Raw genomic sequence first — 26,033 nt, forward strand, 5'->3', positions numbered from 1 at the left:
GCAGAAGTGAGCTTAGCAGTTTTGTGAGTTACCAGACCCAAAAGACTAAACTCATTTTGTGTGTGTGTGTGTGTGTGTGTGTGTGTGTGTGTGTGTGTGTGTATGTGTGTGTCTGTGTGTGTCTGTGTGTGTGTCTGTGTGTGTGTCTGTGTGTGTCTGTGTGTGTGTCTGTGTGTGTGTGTTCTATGTTCCTTGTTCCTTAAACATGAACATATATGTATATGTACTAATACATATATATATATATATGTGTGTGTGTGTGTGTATGTATTACTAGATTTCAGAACTCCTAGACCATTTTATATCTAAGTGACATGACATTATAGTTAAGTGACTTTCCTGTTTCCTAACTATAGAGGAAACATTGCTGCTTTAGAACACAGACACAGAGGGAATGACCTGCCATTTCTATTAGTAGAGAGCTGACAATAGAGTTTAGGTTACTTAAAAAAAACCCTGAAGTTGTTCTGCAAGGTCATCTTTTCATTAGAATCTAAAATTGATGCATTTACCTTGCCTTTTTATTGGGTTGTTGGGCAGTACTTTATTGCACTTGAATGGAATGTGCTCAGGTAATTAAGGCAGGCTGCATGTCACTTCATATTAAGGTGAGTTTGCTGTACTTTATGAAACGTGTCAATTTTTGAGAGAACATCTGGCCATGGATGTTTTCCAGTCTACCACCTCAGAATGGGTGTTGCAAAGGGTCAGCCGAGGGTCTCTCAGGCCCCCTTGTGGTGGAAATCAGAATTGCATGCCTTTCCAGAAAGTTATAGTGACTCATACGAAATTGTTCTATTTTATTCTTCAGTCTAAAAACAGTGCTCTATTTTTTTTGGTTCCTTCATTTAAATATAAGATTCTAAAACACACCTTTGTAAATTTAAGGTGGAATTTCAGTGTTGGCCACTTTGAACTTCGGTATATTCCAGACATGGAAACTAGAGCCGGATTTATTGAGAGCACCTTTAAACCTGGTGGGAACAAAGAAGACTCTAAAATTATTTCAGATGTGGAAGAACAAGAAGGTTCCGTGCTGGACACAGTGATAAAGGTTTCCGTTGCTGATTGGAAGGTCATTGCCTTTAGTAAAAAGGGAGGCCACCTGGAGTGGGAGTATCAGGTATTTGAGACCACTGACTCAGTAGCTATGTCCCCCAGTCCCTGTTTGACCACACACATTGCTAGAAGGAAGTAGTTCCATTTTGGGTTATCACCTCTTCTCTGCTTTAAGACTATGACTTTAAGAGACATTTTGTAAAGCTGTCAAGATGGTTTAGTCAGTAATTACTTGTAGCAAAGCATGAGAACCTGAGTTCAGATCCCCGGCACCAACATGAAAAGCCAGACCTGGGAATCCAGATCCATAAGCAGCCCTGGGAAGGCAGAAAAAGGGCTGGTCCCTGGAGCTCACTGGCAGGCCATCCTAGCCTAAACAGTGAGTTCCTGTGGTCGATGAGACCCTGTATCAAACATAAGATGGGGGAGCTGAAGAGGTGGGGGGCTCAGTGGTCAAGAGCAGTTGCTGTTCTTGCAGAGTTCTCCGGGTTGGATTTCTAGCACCCACATGGCTACTCACAAAACTGCCCGTAACTCCAACACTTCTGACCTCCACGGGTACCAGGTGTGCAAACGATGCACAAACATACATGCAAGCAAAACACCCATATTTGTAAAATAAGAGTAAGTAAATAAAAGTAACTAAAGATAGCAAGCATCAGCATCTAGCTTCCACATGCATGCACACACTCACACCACACATATACACACAGAAAGAAATAATAAATAAGTAAATGACATGTACAAGTTGAAACCTCTTAAATACTGCTGAAGTTACTAAATGTTTTCCCTTCTTGTCTAGTTTTGTACTCCGATTGCATCTGCCTGGTTGGTGAGGGATGGCAAGGTCATCCCCATCAGTCTGTTTGATGATACAAGTTACACAGCTAATGAAGCAGCTTTGGAAGATGAAGAGGACATTGTAGAGGCTGCTCGAGGAGCCACAGAGAACAGCGTGTACTTAGGTAGGTAGATGTAGCTAGTGAACAGTCCACTGATACCCAGAGTACTTCATTGATGAGCCTTAACGTCTGAGCCTTGCTTTGCACTCCTGCAGTTTTTCCACCTGTCCAGTTCTGTAATCTAATTAGTATAGTATAGTATAGTATAGTATAGTATAGTATAGTGTAGTCTTTCTTCTGAGACGTGCCTTAGAAAGGCTTAGAAATGCAGAGCAGAGATAAAGTCCTTCCCTTGCATCTGTATAGGTTTGCTCTCCTCTTACAGGCTGTAGTTTGTTTATTTCATGGCATCTTTACAGCTTTTCTGAAAAACAGAAAGGAGTTCTCCTGCACTTCTGGACTATTGAGCGTATCATATAAATAACACTTTGAAGTTTTTTGTGTATGTTTGGATTAGTTTGGGTTATTAAATTGTCACAAAATTATATAAACTATGTGCTCCCCATACCTCAACCCAGTCTCCATGAAAAACTGTAATCTGAATGTTTTTGGCAACATGAACAAGTCGAATATATCTTTAAACAATATATTCATGGAAATAAAGAATGCCCTTCTTTTTGAAAATAAATTAAGATATGCATTTACTGCAACAGCAGTTGGCCGAACTGCTGGTCATGCCCTTGAATTACAGTTGTTTAGATAAACTTCCCTTATGGAGACAGACAGTCATTTCATCTCTTTGAAGCACAGGGAGTTGTTTTTTTGTTTGTTTGTTTGTTTGTTTTTTTAATGTTTTGGTTGGGATGGTTTTCTGTTACTGAAAAGGTGCTATTTCTTCAGTGAGGAACATTGTAGAAGCCTTATATAGTGGATATATGTATCTATAATACATACTTCTCCTCTGTGTCATGTGTCCTATTTCCTTCGTGGCTGGCAAATCTCTTACGCCTCAGATTCCTCCCAGAGTTCACCTCTCTCCCCGGAAGTCCCACCTGTCTTCTGTCTCCTAACTATTGGCTGTTCAACTCTGTGTTAAATCAATCAGAAGGCGCCTTGGCAAAGACACATCTTGACAGTATACAGTGTCCAGAAAGACTATGCCACAATATAACAATGTAGACACCCTATAGATCTTGGGTTTTGTTGAGTCAAGTGTAAAGGCTTTGAGCATCTTCCTTCTCTGCAAAGATCTGTGTAGTAGACAAAGAAGTAGAATTCAGCTAAGTGCATTAAATGAAAGCCAACTTTTAAGAACTCTGTCGCATGGATGACATGTTTTTGTGGTTGACCCAGGGATGTACAGAGGCCAGCTGTACTTGCAGTCATCTGTCAGAGTCTCAGAAAAATTCCCTACAAGCCCAAAGGCCTTGGAGTCTGTCAATGGCGAAAATGCAATTATCCCTCTGCCGACGATCAAATGGAAGCCCTTAATCCGTAAGTCACTTACAAATACCACGGAAGTTTCTAGTAAGCCAGGTGTGGTAGCACTGGCCTGCAACTCCCAGCATTTGGAAGGTGGAAGCAGGAGGTTTGGAGGAGTTCAGGGTCCTATTCAGCTAGATAGTAAGTCTGAAGTCAGTCTGGGTTACAAGAGACGACCCTATCTCAAAAAAAGAACAAGCACACCATAAATCCAAGCACTTGGGAGGCAGAAGCTGTCTGATCTTTGTTAATTCAAGGCCAGCCTGGTCTGCACAGTGAGTTCTAGCCAATCAGGGCTACATAGTAAGACCCTGTCTCCAAAACAAATAAACAATAATAGCATGGAAGGAGGGAGGGAGGGAGGGAAAGAGGGAAGGAGGGAAGAGAGGAAAAATAAATGCCAAGCAGTGGTAGTGCAGAGGCAGATGGATCTCTTGAGTTTGAGACCAGCCTGGTCTACAAAGTGAATTCCAGGAACAGCCAGGACTATGCAATAAGACCCTGCCTCAAAAGATAGATAGACAGACAGACAGACAGACAGACAGACAGACAGACAGACAGATTGATGAGTATGTAGAACAAGTTACTTGGTTATCACATTTTTTTTTTGAGAAAAATAAACGAATTAAAATAATGGACCAAATCCTTAGGTATTTTTCTATCCCTTTTATTTGTGTTTATAGTAAATGTTTTATTTGAATTACTTTTAAAAACTTTTTTTAGTTGAATTTTATTATGGACATGCATGCCCTGTGCACAGTGTCAGTCGAGGACAGCTGTGGAGTAATTCTGTCCTTGCACCTTTATGTGGGTTTCAAGATTAAGTTCAAGTTTGAGGCTTATATGGCAAGTGCCTTTATCCACTTAACCATCTTGCTGACCCTTAAGTGATTCTTTGAATGACTTTTTCTGCATCTGTTGTTTTGAGGTATGATCTGTTGCCCGGGCTCATCTCCAATCCTGAGCTAAATATCTCCCTCCCTCCAACAGCTAGAACTCCAAGTGTGGGCCGTCTTCCTAGTCTTGTGTTGTGTAGGACTGTTTGCTTCTCAGTAGCAAGGATGTTGGGCTCTTTGACCTAAGTTGTTCTTGAACCAAGCTGTGGGTGTATATTAGTTGAATGAATGAATGAATGAATGAATGAATGAATGAATGAATGAATGAATGAGCAAGCCCATGCCTTTCATTAAAGTCACATGGTTAATAGTTTACATTCTTTTTAGATTCTCCTTCTAGGACTCCTGTCTTGGTTGGGTCTGATGAATTTGACAAATGTCTAAGTAATGATAAGTTTTCCCATGAAGAATATAGTAACGGTGCACTTTCAATTCTACAGTATCCATATGGTAAGTGTCATTACTCCTAAATGGAAGTAATGGTCTCATTCAATTATTTTAAATTAAGCAATAGAACTCAGATGTGGGCAAATTGATTGCTACATAGAAAAAATAAAAAGTAAATTTGGGAGGCAATAAACAGTACAAGCTTTACAGCTAGACTGTCAGGGTTGAACCCAGTGGCCAATATCAGTTTGGGTACCCCTATCTTCCCTGTGTCTGGATTTTCATATCTATAAAACTAATGTAGTAACTCCATAGTCACTGGGCACACCTGTGAGATCATATGTGTAACAATATGAACTAGCATTGTGCTTGCCACATCATAAGTGACCATAAATATGTATTTTATTATTAGCTCTAATTATCTGCTTGATGCTTCCCCTTGCTCTAATTCATTCCTCTGTCATTTTTCTGACTATAAAATACAGACTAAATAATAAACTCTATAATGAAAACAGCCGGGAATGATGGCACAAGCCTATAGACAAGAGGTCATGCGTTCAAAGCCAGCCTGGGTTACTTAGCATGACCCTGTCTCAAACAAGCCAGTGTATACAGGGGCTTGCTGCCAAGCCTGATAACATGATTGCTCTAGACCCATATGGTAGGAGGAGAGAACCCCCTCCTGTAAGTTGTCCAGTGACTTGCACATGGACACATGGAAACATACGTACACAATAAATGCATAATTTTTTTTAAAGATCAGAAAAAGAAAAATGGGTATTTCTCAGGGAGCTACATGAAAATGATCTAAGATGAGGTCATTCACTTTTATCCTCTGAAAAATTCATGCACAAGTCAAAAATAAGTGAAACTTAACATGAAATAACATTGTAGTATCAGCAGCAACAACTTCAATTTATTTTGAAGCAGGGTCTCACTATGTAGCCTTGGATTGCCTGGTCCAGACTGGCCTAACAATCATAGAGATCTGTCTGCCTCTGCCTGCATGGTGCTGGAATTAAAGGCCTGTGCCAAGTGTATGCCACCATGTTCAGCAAAGTGAAGATATAGGGGCTGGAAAAGTGGCCAGTGGTTAAAAAAAAGCTTATTTCTTTTGCAAAGGGCCCAAGTTTAGTTCCCAGCACCTACATAGGGTGACTTATAATCTGATGCCCTTTTCTGGCCTCTGTGGACCCAGCATTCATGTACATACATGTACCCAGACACAGACACACACATCTACACATAACTTAAAACCAATAAATAAAATAAAATTAGGGTGTATTCACACATGGGAGTCATTTGACAATTTTAAAATCCTCAGCTTGGTATCAGACAAAAACATTAGTTACGTTAGATGTTAAAGCTGAAAATTTATTATATAACTCAAATCAGTAAAAAAACAGAAGGCTGTGAACTAGAAATGGTAAATATCTAAAACTGACTAAAAGACAGTAAGAGAGAATTGTGTAGTCTGCCCCTGTGTCGTGCAAAGTGGGAGATTAAGGATAGACATGCTGGCACTGGAGAGATGGCTCAGTGGTTACACACTCACTCTTCTGCAGAGGACCTGTGTCCTGCTCCTGGCACCCACACAGTGCCTTCTAGCTATCCATAATTCCACTTCCAGGAGATCTGCAACCCTCTTCCGACCTCCACAATCACCAGGCATGCAAATCCTACACATAAATACATGCAGTCAAAATGTTCGTACACGTAAACATTAAAATAATAAATAAATAAATAAATAAATAAATAAATAAATAAATAAATAAATAAAAGAAGACTTGCTGATTGGCAGCACAGAATCATTTTGACATCCGGAAGCGAACCAGAGAGCATGATGGAGGTTGTCCTACAGTTATAAGGAAAGACTGTGGTAATGTCTGATGTTTAACGGGTCCCAAGTGAAAGGAAACAGAAGACACGTTGAAGGAAGCTTGAGTACTAACTTAATTATCATTAAGGTGATGAAGGGGGCAGCCCTTGGAAGGTTTTCCCTCATCATTATTTACTGTAAATTTAAGATGGTTTGTTTGGAGTAGAGAGAGAGTGTGTCAGTATTCAGAAGGCATGGGTCCAAGAGAGTCATTAAGAAAAGGAATTTGTGACAGGCGCGGTCTGTAACCCCAGCACTTAGGAGGCAAAGGCAGGCAGATCTCTGAGTTTGAGGCCAGCATGGTCTACAAAATGAGTTCCTGGACAGTCGGGCCTACACAGAGAATCCCTGTCTTGAAAAGAAAAAGCATGTGTGTGGGGTGGGGGGCGGATTATTATAGTTGTCATAACAGAAAACCCCTTTTGACGTTTTTTTTTGTCTCAGATAATGGTTACTATCTGCCATATTACAAGAGAGAAAGGAATAAACGGAGCACACAGATCACAGTCAGATTCCTGGAAAGCCCACATTACAGCAAGAACATCCGTAAGAAGGACCCTGTCCTCCTCCTGCACTGGTGGAAGGAAATATTTGGAACGATCTTACTTTGCATCGTAGCCACAACCTTTATCGTGCGCAGGCTTTTCCATCCACAGCCCCACAGGGTAAGATGTTCTTTCAACCTAATGTGTTTCAGAGTGTCTGTTGTGTAGAAAGCTTACAGTAGGGGGAGGTTAATGTATTCTGATTTTACCATAGGATCATTTATGCTTATATCGTCATCCATCACTTAGCCAATAAGGTACATTCTGGGAAATGTGTCACTAGGCAATTTTATCACTGTGCAAAGGTCCTAGACTGTACTTCCACTCCAGACGGTCAAATCTGCTGCATACTAGACAGTATGACACAGCCTGCTACTACTAGGCTGCAGTCTTGTATAGCTCATGCTTACAACATGGTGTTACATGTCTTTGTTTTGACATAGATTTAAAAAAAATACTGGCCACAGTTGTTTCTCAACTCTGTTACAATGTTATGGGAGGGCTGGAGAGATGGGTCAATAGTTAAGAGCATTTGCTGCTCCTGGGTGCCCACATCAGACAGCTCTTAACAGCCTGTAACTCCAGCTGCAGGGGCTCTGAGAGTCTCCTGGCCTCCATAGGCACCCACGTGTATTTTGGCATAGAGTCATACACACACATACTCATGCATAGAAATAGAGTATCTTTTGAGATTATTATAGTAATGCACCTCTGAGCACACTGTTGTGTACGTGTGCTGTAGAGGGCCTGAATGGCTGTGATGCAAGGCATGGCTGCACCCCACTTCTACTTCCTTAGCATCACTTGGTTCTCAGTCCTTAATGTTCTGGTGTTCATTCCTACAATTCACAAAACTGACCTTGACAAGAGCCCTAGGTGATCTTTTGTTAAATGTAGTGGACAGTTTCCTGTCCCCCAGCTGAGGCTCTGTGATGACACTGTTGTGTGCTTCTCTTTGACTTTTCCTCTCTGACTTCCTTGACCCAAGGCATCCCAATCTCCTTGGAAACTGAGTGGCTCCTCCCGGCCACCACAGTACACCTCAGGGCTCCTCTCATCACATGCTCGTTCTCCTGCTCTTTTCAGTATCAAGCATTTTAGAGATTCCCAAATCCCACCTCCCTCCTTTTTTTTTTTTTTTTTTTTTTTCAAGAAAGGGGCTTACCCTGTAACCCACGAACTGACCAGAACTGACGGCAGTCTGCCTGCCACGGCTTCCTGGGTGCTGGGATCAAGGCCTGATCCCAGATCCACGACCTTTCTCTGGAGCAATTGTCTAGTTAGAACTACACAGACAGCTCAGTGAACCATATCTCAGACAGGGCTCATCCATCCCAGCCTGTACCGCTGGCATTTTCTGTCTCAGATCGCAGTGCTCTGCTCTCTTACCACAGCCAAAGCTTTTCTCTCCCTCACCAGTCACTAGGGCTGTCAAGGTCTTCTTCCTAAATACCTTCAGTTTGCTTTTCCTTGTCCTGTTTCCGTTTCCTCAGTACAAATGCCATTGCTCACTCACCTTCTGATTGCTGAAATACCCTCTAACTGGGCTCATGCCTCTAGTCCACTCCCTGTCTGCAAGCCATTCCCCATCGCCCACTCCATTTTAACTCATTTCCTGGTGTTAAAACCTCTAATAACTGACTTCACATTCTTGTTAGAATGAGGTTTGTCCTTCTTCAAAAAATGCAAATGTTCTGAGTGAGTTACTCCCTGCCTGTTCTGAACTTATTTCCCCCATACCTGAATCCTTAGATTCCTAAGTTGCATTCTCTGCTTATGTCAAAAATGCCCTAGGGTTAGAGAAATGGCTCAGAGGTTAAGAGCATTGGCTGCTCTTTCAGAGGTTGAGTTCAGTTCCCAGCAACCACACGGTGCTTCAGAACCATCTGTAATGAGATCTGGTGCCCTCTGCTGGTGTGCAGGCAACATGCCAGCAGAACACTGTACATGATAAATAAAACACCCTCTTCCCCTTGCTAATGCATTTATTAGGGACTGTCTTGTTTCTCTCTGCTTGTAGATGACATTAATTATTTGTCCAGATCTCCAGTCCCTTACACAGCACCCAGCAGGACAAGAATCAATTACAGAATAGATGTACCATGATCACCTCTGCCCTTTGCCATGCTAATATTTAATATCCTCTAGAAACTCTTTTTGAGGATGGTAAAGAGGCATTGCCACGTTCAATTTTTCTTTTTTTCCGAGACAGGGTTTCTCTGTGTAGCTTTGGAGCCTATCCTGACACTCGCTGGAGACCAGGCTGGCCTCGAACTCACAGAGATCCACCTGCCTCTGCCTCCCGAGTGCTGGGATTAAAGGTGTGCACCACCAATGCCCAACCAAGTTCAATTTCTTGTAATCAGAATATTTTTTATTTTTTATTTATTATGTATACAATATTCTGCTTCCATGTATATCTGCACATCAGAAGAGGGCACCAGATCTCATAACGGATGGTTGTGAGCCACCATGTGGTTGCTGGGAATTGAACTCATGGCCTCTGGAAGAGCAGTCAGTGCTCTTATCCTCTGAGCCATCTCTCCAGCCCCCACAGAATATTTTTTAAAAGCATCTACAAGGGCTGGAGAGAGGTTAAGAACACTTACTTCTCTTGAAAAGGACCCAGGTTCAGTTCCCAGTACCCACAGAGCATCTCACACCCATCTGTAATTGTATTTCTAGGGGATCTGACACATTCTTCTGACCTGAGTGGGCACCTGCACACACATATACATACATATGGTGAATTCACCTACATGAAGACAAGCATTCATTTACGTTTGCTGACAAGGGGTTTGGCAATGGGAACTTTGACCTACTGAAATACAGAAAAGGAATTGCTGTTTCTTGTGTATATGCTTTTCATTTTTTTCCCCTATGCTGCTTGTTTTTCAATGTTATCCCATGAGCTAAGATGAGATGACTTCTGTTCAGCTTTGTATTAAGAGTCAGTAACTCTGCTTTCTGCCTTCTCAGCAAAGGAAGGAGTCTGAAACTCAGTGTCAAACTGAAAATAAGTACGATTCTGTGAGTGCCGATGCCAGTGACAGTAGCTGGAACGACATTAAAAACTCAGGCTACGTGTCCCGGTAAGAGTCTTAGGAAATGTTGATGCATACAAACAACCTCTAGTGTATTGAGTTGTAAGTTCAAATCCCAGCTTTGTTGTCCATCCACTGAGACGTTAGTAAAATGAGACTTATTTATGCCTTTAATCGTGTATGGGATGTCACTCTTTTTAGAAGATAGGAAGGTGGTACAGTCAGCCCTGAACTGTTGAGGGCTTTTGCATTTGGGAAGGCGGATTTGAGGTCCTTGACTCTCTATTTTTGGGAATTCGGATGATTGCTCTTCCTTCTCTGTGAAGGTAATTGGCCCAGAGAGGGTTGGCATCGATTATGTCTCCTCCTTAACTGTTCTCTGACCAGCTGAGGCAACTACTAAATTAACATGCATGTATGAGTACCTCCTGAGATTGGCTCCGTAGAACAGCTGAGTCTCCATCCTCGGGGCTGGAGGAGTCTCCAGCAGGCATGTGTTAATTCTCACAGTAACACAACAGACATTTGATAGACCTTTGTCCAGATTCTAGAAAGACAAAGAGAAACAAAATGTTTTGCCAGCATTTACGGTCCCCATGATTCAGAGGTGCTGAGATACATGATATTCATTGTAACTGCAAAAGAAAGCGTCCCATACCCTATGTGGACAGTGCAGTGGGAACAACTAAACAGGTGACGTCGGCAGAAAGAACGAAGGATGAGATTTCATAAAGAAGCAGCTATCCAGGAGAGCACCTGGCAGGAACAAGAACCCTGAACCTGAGAGAGAGTGTGATGCAGGGTAGCTCAGACCCGTCTTCTCCTGTGTTCTCATTCCCGTACCCAGCATGCACAGCCTAACATTTATTAAATCAGTTCCACCGCAGGGAACACAGCTCCAACCTGAGCTGATTTTGGAGTGAGAAATATAATCATGAGACTTGCTTTCCCTCTCTGAACCTGACAAGAAACTTAGAGAGCCAGTCATGGTGGCTCATGGTGGCAATCCAAACAGTAGGGAGGCTGGAGCAAGAGGACTGCCATGAGGCTCCAGAGGGAGGCTGCCAGTGACTGACAGTGGGCTAAGCTTCTCTGAACACCTTCCATGGTGATGTTGTGACTGGTGAGACAACCCAACCAGTGTCGGTTTTGGTTCCTACTGAGGGTTCCAGCTAAGAGTGTGCTTAAATAGAAGATTGATTAACTTTCTTTAGAGAAAATTTACAAGCAATGAAATACAGTGAAAGAACTTTTTTTTTTTTCTTTTTTTTTGAGACATGGTTTCTCTGTGTAGCTTTGGAGCCTCTCCCGGCACTTGCTCTGTAGACCAGGCTGGCCTCAAACTCGTGGAGATCCGCTTGCCTCTGCCTCTGCCTCCCAAGTGCTGGTTAAAGGCGTGGGCTGCCATTGCCTGGCCAAAGAACATTTTTTTAAATTTTTTGGTTTTTCGAGACAGGGTTTCTCTGTGGCTGTAGACCAGGCTGGTCTTGAACTCACAGAGATCGGCCTGCCTCTGCCTCCCAAGTGCTGGGACTAAAGGCATGCACTACCACCACCTGGCGCCAAAGATTTTTAACAGTCAAAAATGCCAATGAAAGCAAAAGCTTAGAGAATGGGGAAGACGGTACTATGGTAGCTGACAGAAAGTTTTGGGTAGAACAGATCATTAGTACAATTACTGTAAGAACACGTGACTGCCAGCTAAGCAAAGCCATTTATTATTTATGTGCATGAAATTTATAAGTATGTGTATTTGCTTATGTATGCATGCAAATGAATTTAGAATACTGCTAGTAAAATTCAAGCTGTGCTTTTTATAAAATACATTGAGAGTTTGCAGACTTTATGCATTTGTGTGTGATGATATAATATTGAACTTTTGTTCAATATTGAAATATTATAATATTTAAAACTATCTCAAACTTTAAAATTTTGCATGTTTTTTTTAAGATATCTAACAGACTTTGAGCCAATTCAGTGCATGGGTCGTGGTGGCTTTGGAGTTGTGTTTGAAGCTAGAAACAAAGTAGATGATTGCAATTATGCTATCAAGAGGATCCGTCTCCCCAACAGGTAATGGATGATGCTTTTAGTAAACTGCGTCTCATCTCGTAGGCAGAGTATCCTCCTTGCGCTCCATAATGTAGTTTCTTCTTCCAGCTCTGTGGTTCTGAGTGCTGCCAAGTCACAAGTGGTTTTAAAGTTGTGCTCTCTGTAGATTGTTTTTTTTTTTTTTTTTTTTTTTTTTTTTTTTTTTTTTGGTTTTTCAAGACAGGGTTTCTCTGTGGCTTTGGAGGCTGTCCTGGAACTAGCTCTTGTAGTCCAGGCTGGTCCTCTGTAGATTGTTTTAAAGTGTGGTCTTTCAGACTAGAGATATAGATGTCTTGGAGGTTAAATACTTGCTGCACAAGCATGAAGACCAGAGTTCAGATCCCACCACCCAAACAAAAAAGCTGGACATCCTGCACACACCTGTAACACCTGTGCCAAATGGGATGGAGACAGGAGAATCATGGAGGCTTCCTGGTTTCTAGCCTAGACTTAAAAAAATAAAAGGAGAAAAAAAAAAAAAAACAAAGCAAGCTCCAGGTTCAGAAAGCCCCTGCCTTAAAAGGAATATGATGGAGATGAGGTGATAAAGGAGGTGCCCAACACCTTCCTCTGGCCTTTATGTATCCACATACACACATGGGCATTTACGACCGTCACATAGCATATGTACACAGACATATATGTGAATTCTTAAGGTCCCCCAGAGGCAAATATAAGAATTACAGTCACAGCATTTCAGAATCATTTTTGTTATAGTGTATTAGTTGGCTTTCCACAGCTGTAACAAAAGACCAGATAGTTCACTGTAGAGTTGTTCATTTTGGCTCGTTCCCAGGGTTTCAGTTGATGATGAGTTGACCTTGTTACTTTTAAGACTATAGAAAGAGAGAGAACATGTTGTGGAGAAAACAACTGAACAGTTCATCTCATGGCTAGGGAGAAAGGAGAAGACTCGGAACTCAACAGGTCCCTTTAAAGGTACACCCCCAGTGGACCACTTCGTAAATTTGCCATCATCTCCCTGTAGCTCCAGGGATGTTCCATATCCAAACTGTAGCTTGTGGCTTGCCACTATTAAAACAAGAGCTGTCATGGACCTGGCGGTGCATGCCTATATCAACCCAGTACTCAGGAGGCTGAGGTGGGAGGGTCGTGTGTCTCATTGCTATAACAAGTGCCTGGAAAAAGCAGCTTAAGAAGGGAGGGTTTGTTTTGCCTCGCTGTTTGAAGATACAGTCCATCATGCCAGGGAAGAGGTTTGTGAGGCCCCTGGTCACGCTGTATCTGCAGTCAGGGAGCTCTGGGAGGTGGATGAGGTGGATGGTGCTGCAGTCAGGGAGCAGGAGGAGGTCCTTTTGTCTGGCAGGTCTGTCTACCACATTTAACCTAATCTACGTAGATCATCCCTCACAGGCATGCCCAGACACTTATCCCCTGGTTGACTGTTCCTCACATGGACCAACAGACATTTAAGATTCAGTATCGATTTTCATTCAGCTAAGAAACTTTATTTAGATGAGAGAAAGTAGGTATGTCTAGCCATTATTTCCAGAAAGGGGGGGGGGAGCAACCACTAAAATACACATTTTGTTTACTTTGTAATTTAGTACTTCATATGTGCCTAAGGCTAACTCATGTTCTTGATTTTATATTCAAAGAGACTTCTCTTGTATTCTTCAGTTTTCACCATTGATAGAATACTTCAGATACAGACAAACCATCCTATTTTCTGCATTTCAGGGAATTGGCACGGGAGAAGGTGATGCGCGAAGTCAAAGCCCTGGCTAAGCTGGAGCACCCGGGCATTGTGAGGTACTTCAACGCCTGGCTGGAAACACCTCCAGAGAAGTGGCAAGAGCAGATGGATGAAATCTGGCTGAAAGACGAAAGGTAGCTTGGTTAGACAGACTTACAAATGAGTCATCTAGGCTGGTGCTTTGCTGTGAGCAAGGGTCTCTCAGGGGCCTGAAAAGAGAGTATGGTAGTGTTCTGTCCCTGTATCATTATGCTATTCTCTCTCCACTTGTTAAGTACCTGAGATGTGGTTTAGGTTTTCCCAACATGCTTTTTCTTAGTATAAATGATATTCAAGGGAATCACCATGGCTTTTCCCAATATGAAATGCTTCTGTGTTTATCCATTTTCTTTTTTAAACAAGGTTTTTCTCTTGGCAGTTAACAATTTATAACTCCATTTTAAATAGGTTTATGATATTTCAAGGGGTTTGTTTTTTGAGATATGTTTTGTCTATGTAACCCTGGCTGTCCTGGAAGTCTCTGTAGACCAGACTGACTGGCCTCCAACTCAGAGATCCGCCTGCCTCTGCCTCCCAAGTGCTGGGATTAAAGGCGTGTACCACCACTGCCTGGTGGCTATTTCAGTTTTAAAAAGTACCTATGCTTAGGTAGCCTGCAGATACCTCTATGTATAATGTGCCATAGGAAGGCGGGTCCTCAAATGCCACAGTAACGAACAGGTGACACAGCATGCCTGCCTAGTGTTCAGTCCCTGGAGGTGTCTTGTTAAATGACACCTGTTAGAGACTCCAGGATGAAGGGAAGTGGCCTCTTGTATCAAAGCCTGTGAGCTACTGTAATCTGCACAATGCTTCAGAATTGTGGCCATCAAGAAACCTTGTCATTGGTATTGCTTTACTATTTTACATTTGTGCAAAAGGTCAACACAGAGGTAACTATTTCGAGTATATAATTGAGCTCTCAGACCTGGAGAGATGACTCAGCAGTTAAGAACACTTGGTGCTCTTGCAGAGGACTTGGGTTCAGTTCCCAGCACCCACATCAGGAAGCTCACAACTGCCTGTAACTTCAGTTCCAGGGAATCCAGTGCCCTCTTATGGCCTCTACAGGCACACACACATGAGGTACACACACAAATACACAAATTTAAAACAAAATTAAGCTTTCAAATAAAAATTTTGAAAAGGATGAGATGTGCTTTGTCCCACATGGCAGGCTTTATTTCCCCTATGTGTTTTTGGTCCCATAACTTAATTGGTGTGTATTTATTCAGTTCTTTGCATTTCTCCCACTTTTAGCACAGACTGGCCACTCAGCTCTCCTAGCCCAATGGATGCACCATCCGTTAAGATCCGCAGAATGGATCCTTTCTCTACAAAAGAACATATTGAAGTCATAGCTCCTTCACCTCAAAGAAGTCGGTCTTTCTCAGTGGGCATTTCCTGTGGCCAGACAAGTTCCTCTGAGAGCCAGTTCTCTCCACTGGAGTTCTCAGGAACAGACTGTGGAGACAATAGCGAGTCCATGGGTGCGGCCCACAACCTCCAGGACAGTTGCCTGACAGAGTGCGACATGGAGGATGGTACTGTGGACGGCAATGATGAGGGGCACTCCTTCGAACTTTGTCCTTCTGAAGCTTCTCCCTACACAAGGTCGAGGGAGGGGACGTCCTCTTCCATAGTGTTTGAAGACTCTGGCTGTGACAATGCGTCCAGTAAGGAAGACCCCAGAACCAACCGGCTGCATAACGGCAACCATTATGTTCATAAGCTAACTGACTTCAAGTACTCGAGCAGCAGATCCTCTTCCGAAGCCACCTTGTCTACCTCTCCTACCAGGCCAACCACTCTAAGTTTAGATTTCACCAAGAACACTGTGGACCAGCTCCAGCCCAGTTCCCCAAAGGTGTACCTGTACATCCAGATGCAGCTGTGCAGAAAGGAGAACCTTAAAGACTGGCTGAACCGACGCTGCAGCATGGAGGACAGGGAGCACAGTGTGTGTCTGCACATCTTTCTGCAGATCGCAGAGGCCGTGGAGTTTCTGCACAGCAAGGGACTCATGCACAGGGACCTGAAGGTCTGTAGTCAGAGAGCGCGTCACACCAGGGTTTGGGTGTGACTTCTGCAATTCAAAGTGGAACTTAGCAATTGTCAGTCTTTAACCAAAGTCCCGGCAGAGTGCAGTGGTGTAAAACATCAGAGAGCAGCAGTCCAGGAAGGAAACAGGAAAGGAAAAGGTCTCGTGTTTGAAAGGTTCAGTCAGACCATGCATTTCCCTCTATAGGCTGTTCATTTCTGTTTTACTGTAAAAAGCATCTCCAATAGTCCTGAGGGAAAAGAGTCTCCATCTAAAGTCCACCACGAGCAGTTATACTACATGATTCCTGTGCTTTAAAAATATTTTTCAACAACTGCAGAGATGGCTCAGAGGGAAAGAGCACTTGGCTGCTCTTCCAGAAGTCCTGAGTTCAATTCCCAGCAACCACATGGTGGCTCCCAACCATCTTTAATGAGATTTGGTGCCCTTTTTTTTTTTTTTTTATTTAACTTTATTTTATGTGTATTGCTGTGAAGGTGTCAGAAGTTACAGACAGTTGTGAGCTGCCATGTGGGTGCTGGGAATTGAACCCGGGTCCTCTGGAAGAGCAGCCAGTGCTCTTAACCACTGAGCCATCTCTCCAGCCCCAATAAATAAATCTTTATTAAAAAAAAAAATCACCAGGCATTGATGGCACACACCTTTATCTCAGCACTTGAGAGGCAGAAAGATCTCTGAGTTCAAGGCCAGCCAGAGCTACAGAGAAACCCTGTCTTGAAAAACCAACCAATTACTTTTTTTTTTATTACAGTTATTTAGCCTGCACACTCATGTGTGTGCTTGATATATGTGTGAAGTTTGAAGGGCAACTTGTGAGAGTTAGTTCTCTCCTTTCACTGGGTGGATACCAGGGCTTGAACTCAGGTTGCCAATCTTGGCAGAGGTACCTTTATCCACTAAACCATTTTGTTGGCCTAAACTTCCTATGACTTTGAGTAACCTTGACATGGGTACCCTTGAGTCTCCCCAGCACATGGTGAGAGGGACCTGAGTGGAAAGGGACAGCTCTGATTTGGGGCATCGGATGTCCATGTTTTTCCCCATTGCTGACTGTGTGGGCTTTGAGGGAGAAGCCAACTAGAGAAAGGTGGCTGTGGCTGTGAAACTTAAACCATGTTCTCAGAGTATACAATGTTGAACAGTGCCGAAATACTGTGTGCTGAATTTCATAAAATTCCAAATCCAAGTGGTAGTGTACTCCTGCAACCCCAGCACTCAGGAGACTGAGACAGGAGGATTGATACGAGTTCAAGGCCAGTGTAGGCCACAAAATGAGAGCCTGTCTCAGTAATGAGTACATGCATACACACAGTGTTTCTGTAGTATACATTCCCAAAAACAAGAGTACAGGACTCTAACTAGTTAACTGATTCTATTGAGCTTTGATTTGACCATTTCTTGCCGTGATCCACATGCTCCTGGTAGCCTCCAATAGGTGTGTATGGAACCTATGTTTATAGGTCCATTTTCTGAGGAAAGTGACTTAAATGCTTGCCAGATTTGGCTTCGTTGTAAATATTTTAAGTTTTATTTTGTGTAACCACAACCTTTTGCTCCAGATACTAAAGTAGCTATAACAGGAATTGGTTTCTGGGACTGGGGGTGTATCTCCACTGGTAGGGTGCTACCCAGCATGCAGTGAGGCCCTGAGTTCAATGCCCACTCTCAGTCACTGGCCACATTAGCAAGCTTCAGGCTAGCCTGGACTACATGAGACCAAAAAGTTACTTTCTTCTAAAATCATGAGAATATTTTGAAATGTTTTAATGTGTTTTAAGAGTTTGGGGAGGAACAGGAACAAGAACTGGAAGGACCCCTGGGCTCCGATGTAACTGCCACTTGTTAAAAGCACTCACTGTGCTTCAGAAGAGTGGTGAGGGTCAAACTGGAGCCATGGATGGGTCCACACAAATGGAGAGGATGTCTTACAACAGAGAGACCCTAAGTTTGAGACGGGTGATACCAGTGAGAATACGGTCAGCTTTCCTCACACGTGGACACATCTCCCATGGTCTTACTGCCTGTCATGCAGAAGCAGCAAGATGAAAGCCAAAGCCAGTGCCTTCACTGGCAAGTACATTCTGTGGTTTTATATGAGCAAGATGTAGGTGAAAGGTTTGCTCAACACTACCATGTTGTGTTAGGAGTCTCCTCTACTTGTGTGCACCAGAAAAATTCACAAAAGAAAGTTAACTTTCCTTTAGTTTTTCTAAAAATATAAAATTATTTATTCCTTGGAAAAGGCAGTCATTTCAAAGATTTCTAGTATGCTGACAAAAATACCACCACAAATTTTCCCCAGCTGAAAAGCCTGTGCCTTTCAAGGCTTTGAGCACAGGATTAAATCTGGGCTTTCCCGCCTTGCAGTTTGGCCACATGTGTGTCTTCAGCACAGCTGACACTGCCTCTCAGCCCTTCTGTTTCTGAGCTTTTCTGTTTCCTCAAAGAACCTGTTTCTCCTTTGTCAGTCTCACACCTAGGCCATTTGTCCTTTGGTGTCCATGGTGACCCAAGCCCTGCCCACCTTGTTCCCTCATCCCAGCCGGAGCAGTGCCTGGAATGTTCTGGACTCTGGCTTCAATTTATGTTGGATTTCCTTTTGTTTGCCACCAAAAGCATTAGTACAGACGGAGTCCTCAGGAGTTCTGTCAGCCATTTCACAAAACTGGTAAGGATTCAGGAACAGGATCAGCCAGGATCAGACAACTTGGTGAACACGCATTCCCTTCTCCCTGTAGCTTTCCACTTTTAGCCAGACTTTCCCATCACAGACTCAGGATGGTAGCCAGTGGCTTTTGGACATGTTTGCTTTTAAGCTTTCTGGAGGGCTTTTGATAGGAGGTGGTAGGAAAAGTCTTTCTTTCCCCCAAGTTGGCTAGAAATCCAAGGGCTTGTTCTCAGTAAACCAAGGACCATAGCCTACCCCTCCACCAGACTCCTTGGCCCGAAAGGGATTAGGCAAACGTGGGGCTGCTACATACCCAGGAAGAAGGGAGTTTACAAAGTCAGCATGCTTCTAGGAGAAGCACTGGAGATAGATGCTAGAGAGACAAACTGTCTTTTAAGAGTTCTGCCACTAATTGCTGTCAGAAAATGGGAGCAGGATGCTTAGGATGTAGCTCAGTTGGTAGAGTGCTTGTATATCGTGCATGAGGCCATGTTTGGTCCTCAGCACCATATAAAAAGAAATTCTGAGGAGAAACACCAAAATTTTAAGGTCATCTTCAGCTATATAGTGAAGTTGCTATCAGCCCGGCTGCTTTAGACTCAAGAGAAGCAGACGGAGAGTTCTAACACAAGTACTGCTTTTAGTAGCTCTTACATAGTAGTCGTGGGGCCTTGGGTTGGGTCTGTAGCCCAGTATGGGGAAAGGAGAGAAAGAGAGGGAGAAAGGTAGTGTCATTTATTGCTTCTGACATGGGGCTGTTGGTGAGAAAGTTCTGGGCCATTACAACAGATTTTAGTTAGAGTAACCTCGTTGCTTCAAAGTCACAATTTTATAGTGGCATCTTAGGAATCAAAGGAAGTGTTACTTTCTGGCAATGTTGGAAGTATTTTATGTTGGAAGGTTTGGTTTTATGAGTTAAAGTGACTCCTCTTTCACCGCTTTAACAGCTGTTATTTGTGTCACTGTTGTCTTGGGGGACAGTGATAGATTTCATGTAGGGGACCTGGAGCTGGAGGAGCTCATAGGACATTTGAATAGCTGCATATAACAAGCAAATTCAAGGGGGAATTTAGAACTCAGGACAGAGGCCTAAGTGTAGCGTTAGGAGCATGTGGGATTTAGAAATGGTATAACAGCAGTCAGGAGTTTGATTCCCTTGATGGGCTGTTTCACCCTTGGTCACAGATCAAACGATAGGTCTGTTACATTTATTAGATGGCCATATGGTCAGATCATGATGCAGGATGCAGCAGCAGAGGCAGAGCCAGACTGCCTGAGTTCAGTTCCTGGCCCAACCACTTGCTGGATGGGGTTTTGGTTTCCAAATCTAGAAAGTGGGGACCAACAGTGATTTTCAAAGGGTTGTATTGCATCTGCTAATAGTAAACTGATTAGATGAGCACTTTTGTTTTCTTTCTCTCTTTAACATACAGTTTGATCATATTCTTACCCCCTCCCCCATATTCTTCCATCCCTCCCTCCCTCCTTCCCTCTCTCTTTCCCTTCCTCCCTCCTTCCTTCTGTCTCTGTCTGCCTGCCTCTCTCAGGTTCTTCCTTTCTTCCTTCCTTCCTTCCCTCCTTCCTTCCTTCCTTCCCCCCCTTTCTTTCTTTCCTTCTTTTTTTGAGACAGGATTTGTCTGTGTAGCCTTGGCTGTCCTGGAACTCTCTCTAGACCAGGCTGGCCTTGAACTCACAAAGATCTGCCTGCCTCTGCCAAGTGTTGGGATTAAAGGTGTGCTCCAGCACCTCCCAGCCTCCCTCCCCCCCCCCTCTCTCTCTCTCTCTCTCTCTCTCTCTCTCTCTCTCTCTCTCTCGGTTTTTTGAGACAGGGTTTCTCTGTGTAGCTTTGGAGCCTATCTTGGCACTCGCTCTGTAGACCAGGCTGGCCTTGAACTCATAGATATCCACCTGCCTCTGCCTCCGGAGTGCTGGGATTAAATGTGTGGGCCACCAACGCCCAGCCTTTCTTTCTCTTAATAGCAAACCAAAACTCAAAAATACATGGAATCTAATTTGTGTTGGTCACCTACTCCTCTTCATGGGGACAGTGGCTCATTTTAAAAAGTACTATACTTTAGAATATCTATTTCTTCTATTTCTTTTCTGAAATCATACAATTCTTTTGACTTCTTTCCCTTCTCTGTATATACTCACTGTGTTTTGTTTTGTTTTCCTTATTTTTCCCAGCCTTCCAACATATTCTTCACCATGGATGATGTGGTCAAAGTTGGGGACTTTGGACTAGTGACCGCCATGGACCAAGATGAAGAAGAGCAGACTGTTCTGACTCCAATGCCCGCCTATGCCACACACACAGGACAAGTGGGGACCAAGCTCTACATGAGCCCAGAGCAGGTGAGTCTTTCAGACTGTGGTTAGCCAGGCAGTGAGCTAGTTGTGCCTAATGAGTCTTCTCCAGTGTCCTCCATACAGTAGCCAGTAATCCAAAGCCTAAAAACTATGAGAATAATTCTGCCCCAGGGAATACAACTCCAACCTGGGGGGTGGAATGAAAAATACAATCACAAGACACACTTTCACTTCAGAAAGAGACTTAGAGAGCCTGCTGTGGTGGCTCATGGCAAGTAGTCCAAGCAGTCGAGAGGCTGAGGCAGGAGGATTGCCATGAATTCAAATCCAGCGTAGGTTACAAAATAGGACCTGTCTTAAACACTCAAAGAGAAAGAGATGGAGTGTGAGGAAGAAGATAGACAGTGATGCACATCAGCAAAGTGTTAAACAAATGAAAGACACTGAGATGTATAGAAGTTTACAAAGTTCTATTTGGACTTAAATTTGTTGGCTTTGTATTTATTTGGGTTCTGAGACAGGGTCTGCTCCTGCCTTTGCCTCATACATTTGTTTTATTGCTTAAGCGCAGTAGTGCTTTGTGTTCAGCATGGAGAGAGGAGCCACAGGATAACAAACCAACCTAAGACAATAAAACAGCATCATCAGATTGTTTTAGTAGTTTTTGAATTAAAACAGTAAGTTTCTCTAGCAAATCTACTTAAGAGAAAGAATAGACTAAAAAGGAATACGGAAGAGATTTTATGAGCCAGAGAGAAATCAGTTGGCCTAAGTAATTAGACTGTGTTCAAATGATGTAGCTAAGACCTAGTGAAAGAAAAATAAAAGCAATGCAGAATATGAAAATGTATACATCTGTGTCCCAAGGAGGAAAGACCAGGAAAACCATAAAAGGCCAACAGCTGTTACTTCTGACCTGAGTGAGGGAACTTGGAATTTAAACCTACTGTGTGTTTTCCTTCACTTCTCTATTTTTATACATCAGCATATTACCAGGATTGATCTAAAAAAGGTTTTATGCCCCGGCCCTCGGGGTCCTGGTAATTCATGGGTCCCCAGGGGGACTAAGCCTGAAAATAAATGGGCAAGAAAGAAAGAACGAGACCGAGCAATGTTTTGTCAAGGTCTGTTTATTGAATTTAAGCAAGGAGTTTTTAAAGAGAAAGGAGGGAGTAAAGAAAGAGGAAGTAAGGGACGGGGAGGAATGGGTGTTAAATGCCCTCAGGCCTGAGCAGGTGTCCGGGAACTTTCCTGTGGTTTATCTCAGAACACTAACCTAAGGGGTGGGGTGCTTGACTAAATTGGTGGTGTAGCATGGAGGTCACCAAGCCCCTTGTAAAGGAGACTTTTATATCTGACCAGGGCTGGCTCCTGACAGTTGAAATTGCATTTTTAAACATTAATCATCAAATGACAAGATGGCCCCATGAGTAAAGGCACTTGCTACCAACCCAGTTTCTATCCTTGAGACCCACATGGTGGAAGGATCAATCCCACTAGCTGTTCCCTGACCTGCACAGGAACACAATAGCATGTGTGTACATGCACACACACACACACACACACACACACACACAGAAAATTAACAAATAATTTAAAATTAGCTATTGTTTACAGGGTCAGAAATCATGTTTACATTTTAAGTATTGTGGGAGCAAAGTAGGAGTTCCTGGCTCTGGATGCTTCTTATCGAAGGGCTCACTAACAAAAGTGAGCTCACTTACCCTGATAGCCAGAGCACCCGCCCACCCCACCCTCTACTAATGTGTACTCATATTCTTTTCATAGCACTTTCAACGATTTAAGTTAGTATCTTGCCATGTTACGTGAAGGTGGGATGGGGGTCTACTTAGGAGGAAGAACAAGTGAGACTAGCAGGAAAAGACAGTGGTAGGGGCAGGGAGTCAGTAAATGAAGCACAATACTTTGATAATTTTAAAAGAGCAAATTTTTTTAAAGTTAATTTCAAATCATTATTTTCCTTAAAGAATATGGAAAAAATCCAAACACAAGAAATGTATAATCGTGGTGATATACAAAAAGAATCAACCTGATAACTCTATATAACAGTATTTATATTCATAAATACTCCACACAGGGCTGGAGAGATGGATCAGCAGTTAAGGACACTGCCTGCTCTTCCAAAGGTCCTGAGTTCAATTCCCAGCAACCACATGGTGGCTCACAACTATCTGTAATAAGATTTGGTGCCCTCTTCTGGCTTGCAGGCATACATGCAGGCAGAACACTGTATACATAATAAATAAATCTTTAAAAAAGAAAAGAATATATACACACATGTATATAGGTAGATATAGATTTACAGAGATAGGTAATAATTAGGTCCCGTGCAGGAACACAATGGAACAAAAGTTGTTGCCTGCCTTCTCTTTTTTTATTCTTTTGCCTAAAACAATGCCTGAACTGGGACAGGTAGAAGATGACATCTGTGGATTAGCAGATAGGGAAAGGTGCACAAAGCCTCAGTACCTGAGTCCTATCCCTGGGATCCACATGGTGGAAGACCCAACTACCCGTGGTAGCCCTCTGACCTCCTCATGTGCACATGTATGCCCTTCTCACACAAAAAGATAAGTAAGGGGGGAGGTCTAAAGCAGGGGTGAGAGAGGGCCAGGAAAGATAATCAAGAGGTTAGGAACACTCTCTGCTTTTTCAGAGGACCAGAGTTCAGTTCCCAGCACCCATGTAGGGTAGCTCACAACTGTCTGTAAATTCTAGGGATCTGATGCTTCACCAACCACCCCCAGACAAATACACATAAATTAAAATAGTAAATCTTCTAACTAAATAAAGCATAAAAAGGGCTGGTCACCAGAGAAACTTAGTCACTTGTTACAATAAATCTTTCTGCCAAATGTCGCCTGAGCCCCACCGCCACGTGTGAGCTTTACACCAGCCGCCTGCCCGAGTTAGGCCCAAATGAATACACAGAAACTTGTATTAGGTACAATGCTGCTTGGCCAATGACTAGGATTCCTCATCTGTTAGCTCAGTCTCAATTATCATAAATCTATATATTTTATAAGACTTACCTTATCGGACGCCTTATTTGGCGTCCCTCCTTGCCAGTGGCTCACATCCTGCTGCTCGAGGAGGCGAATGGGAAAAAGGCACCCTTTCTGTTTCTCCTTTGCTTAAATATGAGTCTCCTGCTATGTCACTTCCTGCCTGGATCAGCACTTCTCTACTACATTTCCCAGAATCCTCTTTGACTCCTAGTTCTGTCTAACTTGCTGTCTCATTGGCCAAACAATATTTTATTTAACAATCAATAAGATAAATATACACAGTAGTACATTCCCCACCATCTCCTCTTTTCTGTCTAAATAAAAAAAAGCATAACTTATCTTTTATAATAACTGAAGAAAACTATAACCATAACTATCTGTCTTTAACGCTATCAAAGACCACAGAAGGAAAATATATAAACTCTAGAATTGACAGACACATCTTGCTACTTGGACAGTCACCCAAAGTTCCTCTGTAACGTTGGGGCATCCATCTTTAGCCCATAGGCCAATAGTGTGTCTGGCACACATTCATTTCAACAGGAACCCTTTAGTACTGTCTTGTTTTGTAAGTTCAGCAGTCACTTTCTTGTGGGTCCGGTATGTCCAATTTATACAGCAACAAACAGTCCAGGCAAGAGCAGTTTCTTGCCCAAATGGCTAATCTTGCCATGTTGAAAGCAAACTCCATAACAAGTTTCTTCGATGCCCATCTTTCTTTCTGACATAATTGGTGTGCCAGGAGCAGTTGTGTCTCACTGCCAAGAAAAACCCTAAACCATTTAAATGCCATATTTCTGTAGGTCTTTGAAAGGTTTGAAGAATACCTAACCGTCTCAAATACATCTCTGTATCTAGAAAACCTAACTAACTTAATTAAAAGATCTGTATAAACACAACACCTAAACAAGAAGAGACATATACCTACACAAAATTGACCTTAAAGTTGTATCAATAAATGAAAATCTATACCAATGTAAAGTATTCACTCCTATATCCTATTCCCCTCTTTTTCTTTAAAGAGAGATTGACTATGCTCATTATCATTTATAACTAACCCCATTTAAATGAAAACAAACATTTATACACAATATTTGGGAATATGGGTGTCGTTCTTTCTAAACTGCTTCCTGCTGATTGGGGGCGATGTTCATATACCATAGGGATTATGATAAAACATAGAAACCTGACCAAGTCCTTGTTTTTGTAGTCTGTAAGGCTGTATCGCCTCAGCTTTAGGGGGTCTTGCTTGATCAAACCATATTAGTCTGGAAGGAATCCACAGCTTTTGATTTTCTGTGGAAATACAAGCAAAACCTTTATTTCTAAGTAGCCTGTCCTTAAACTCAAATCCTGAAGTTAGAGCATTTTTTAAATGTGTAAGTTGGATTAATTTAGCAGCATTTATAATCAAATGTATTTTAGCAGCAATAAGTTTTTCCTTGGCAATCAAACAATTTAAAGACAACAGTATGGCATTTAGTATCTAGATTTCTCTGTGTATTTTTCATCTCTAGGTGGCTTTTTTATTATTTTACTTTTACTTCCTTTTGTTTCTTTTTTTCCCCGAGACAGGGTTTCTCTGTGGAAATCCGTCTGCCTCTGCTTTCTTCTCTCACAAGCCTACATATATTTTTAAATGTAGTGTAAACCTTTAGAGGTTTCTCTTTATCTGGATCTGTCATTACTGTAAATCTTTACCTTTTTCTGGCCACCAGTCTTTTAACTGTTAAACAACACCACCAAAATTAAAGTAGTGGCTTTCTTAGCGCTGTCTTTGTTTTTTTCTGCTTTTGTTGAGTCAGGAAATCTCTCTTAAAGTAACCATTCAAGTCATTGCTTGACTGCTTGTCTCCAGCAAAACAGAGATAACCCAAGAAAATGCTGCTACCTGCTAACACGAAGTCGTGCTTGTCTCTGATCTTTTGCTGCTAAAATCCCTTTTTAAGCTTTTGTAAAGTTTACATGGAAGTTCGTAACACT

At 42.5% G+C, this 26,033-nt stretch overlaps 1 protein-coding gene across 1 annotated transcript in view; it reads left to right on the top strand.

The window, feature by feature from the left end:
- Window positions 1–26,033, top strand: part of Eif2ak3 (eukaryotic translation initiation factor 2 alpha kinase 3) — a 67,382-nt gene that overhangs the window by 32,687 nt on the left and 8,662 nt on the right. The window contains exons 5-14 of the mRNA XM_027429543.2: window positions 889–1,123; window positions 1,862–2,024; window positions 3,255–3,395; window positions 4,607–4,729; window positions 6,990–7,210; window positions 10,070–10,182; window positions 12,085–12,207; window positions 13,927–14,076; window positions 15,242–16,022; window positions 20,899–21,066. Coding sequence (XP_027285344.2) covers window positions 889–1,123; window positions 1,862–2,024; window positions 3,255–3,395; window positions 4,607–4,729; window positions 6,990–7,210; window positions 10,070–10,182; window positions 12,085–12,207; window positions 13,927–14,076; window positions 15,242–16,022; window positions 20,899–21,066 — 2,218 coding nt within the window. The remainder of the gene's footprint in view (window positions 1–888; window positions 1,124–1,861; window positions 2,025–3,254; window positions 3,396–4,606; window positions 4,730–6,989; window positions 7,211–10,069; window positions 10,183–12,084; window positions 12,208–13,926; window positions 14,077–15,241; window positions 16,023–20,898; window positions 21,067–26,033) is intronic.

This window comes from Cricetulus griseus, chromosome 8 (assembly GCF_003668045.3).
Source record: "Cricetulus griseus strain 17A/GY chromosome 8, alternate assembly CriGri-PICRH-1.0, whole genome shotgun sequence".
NCBI classification, from domain to species: Eukaryota; Metazoa; Chordata; class Mammalia; order Rodentia; family Cricetidae; genus Cricetulus; species Cricetulus griseus.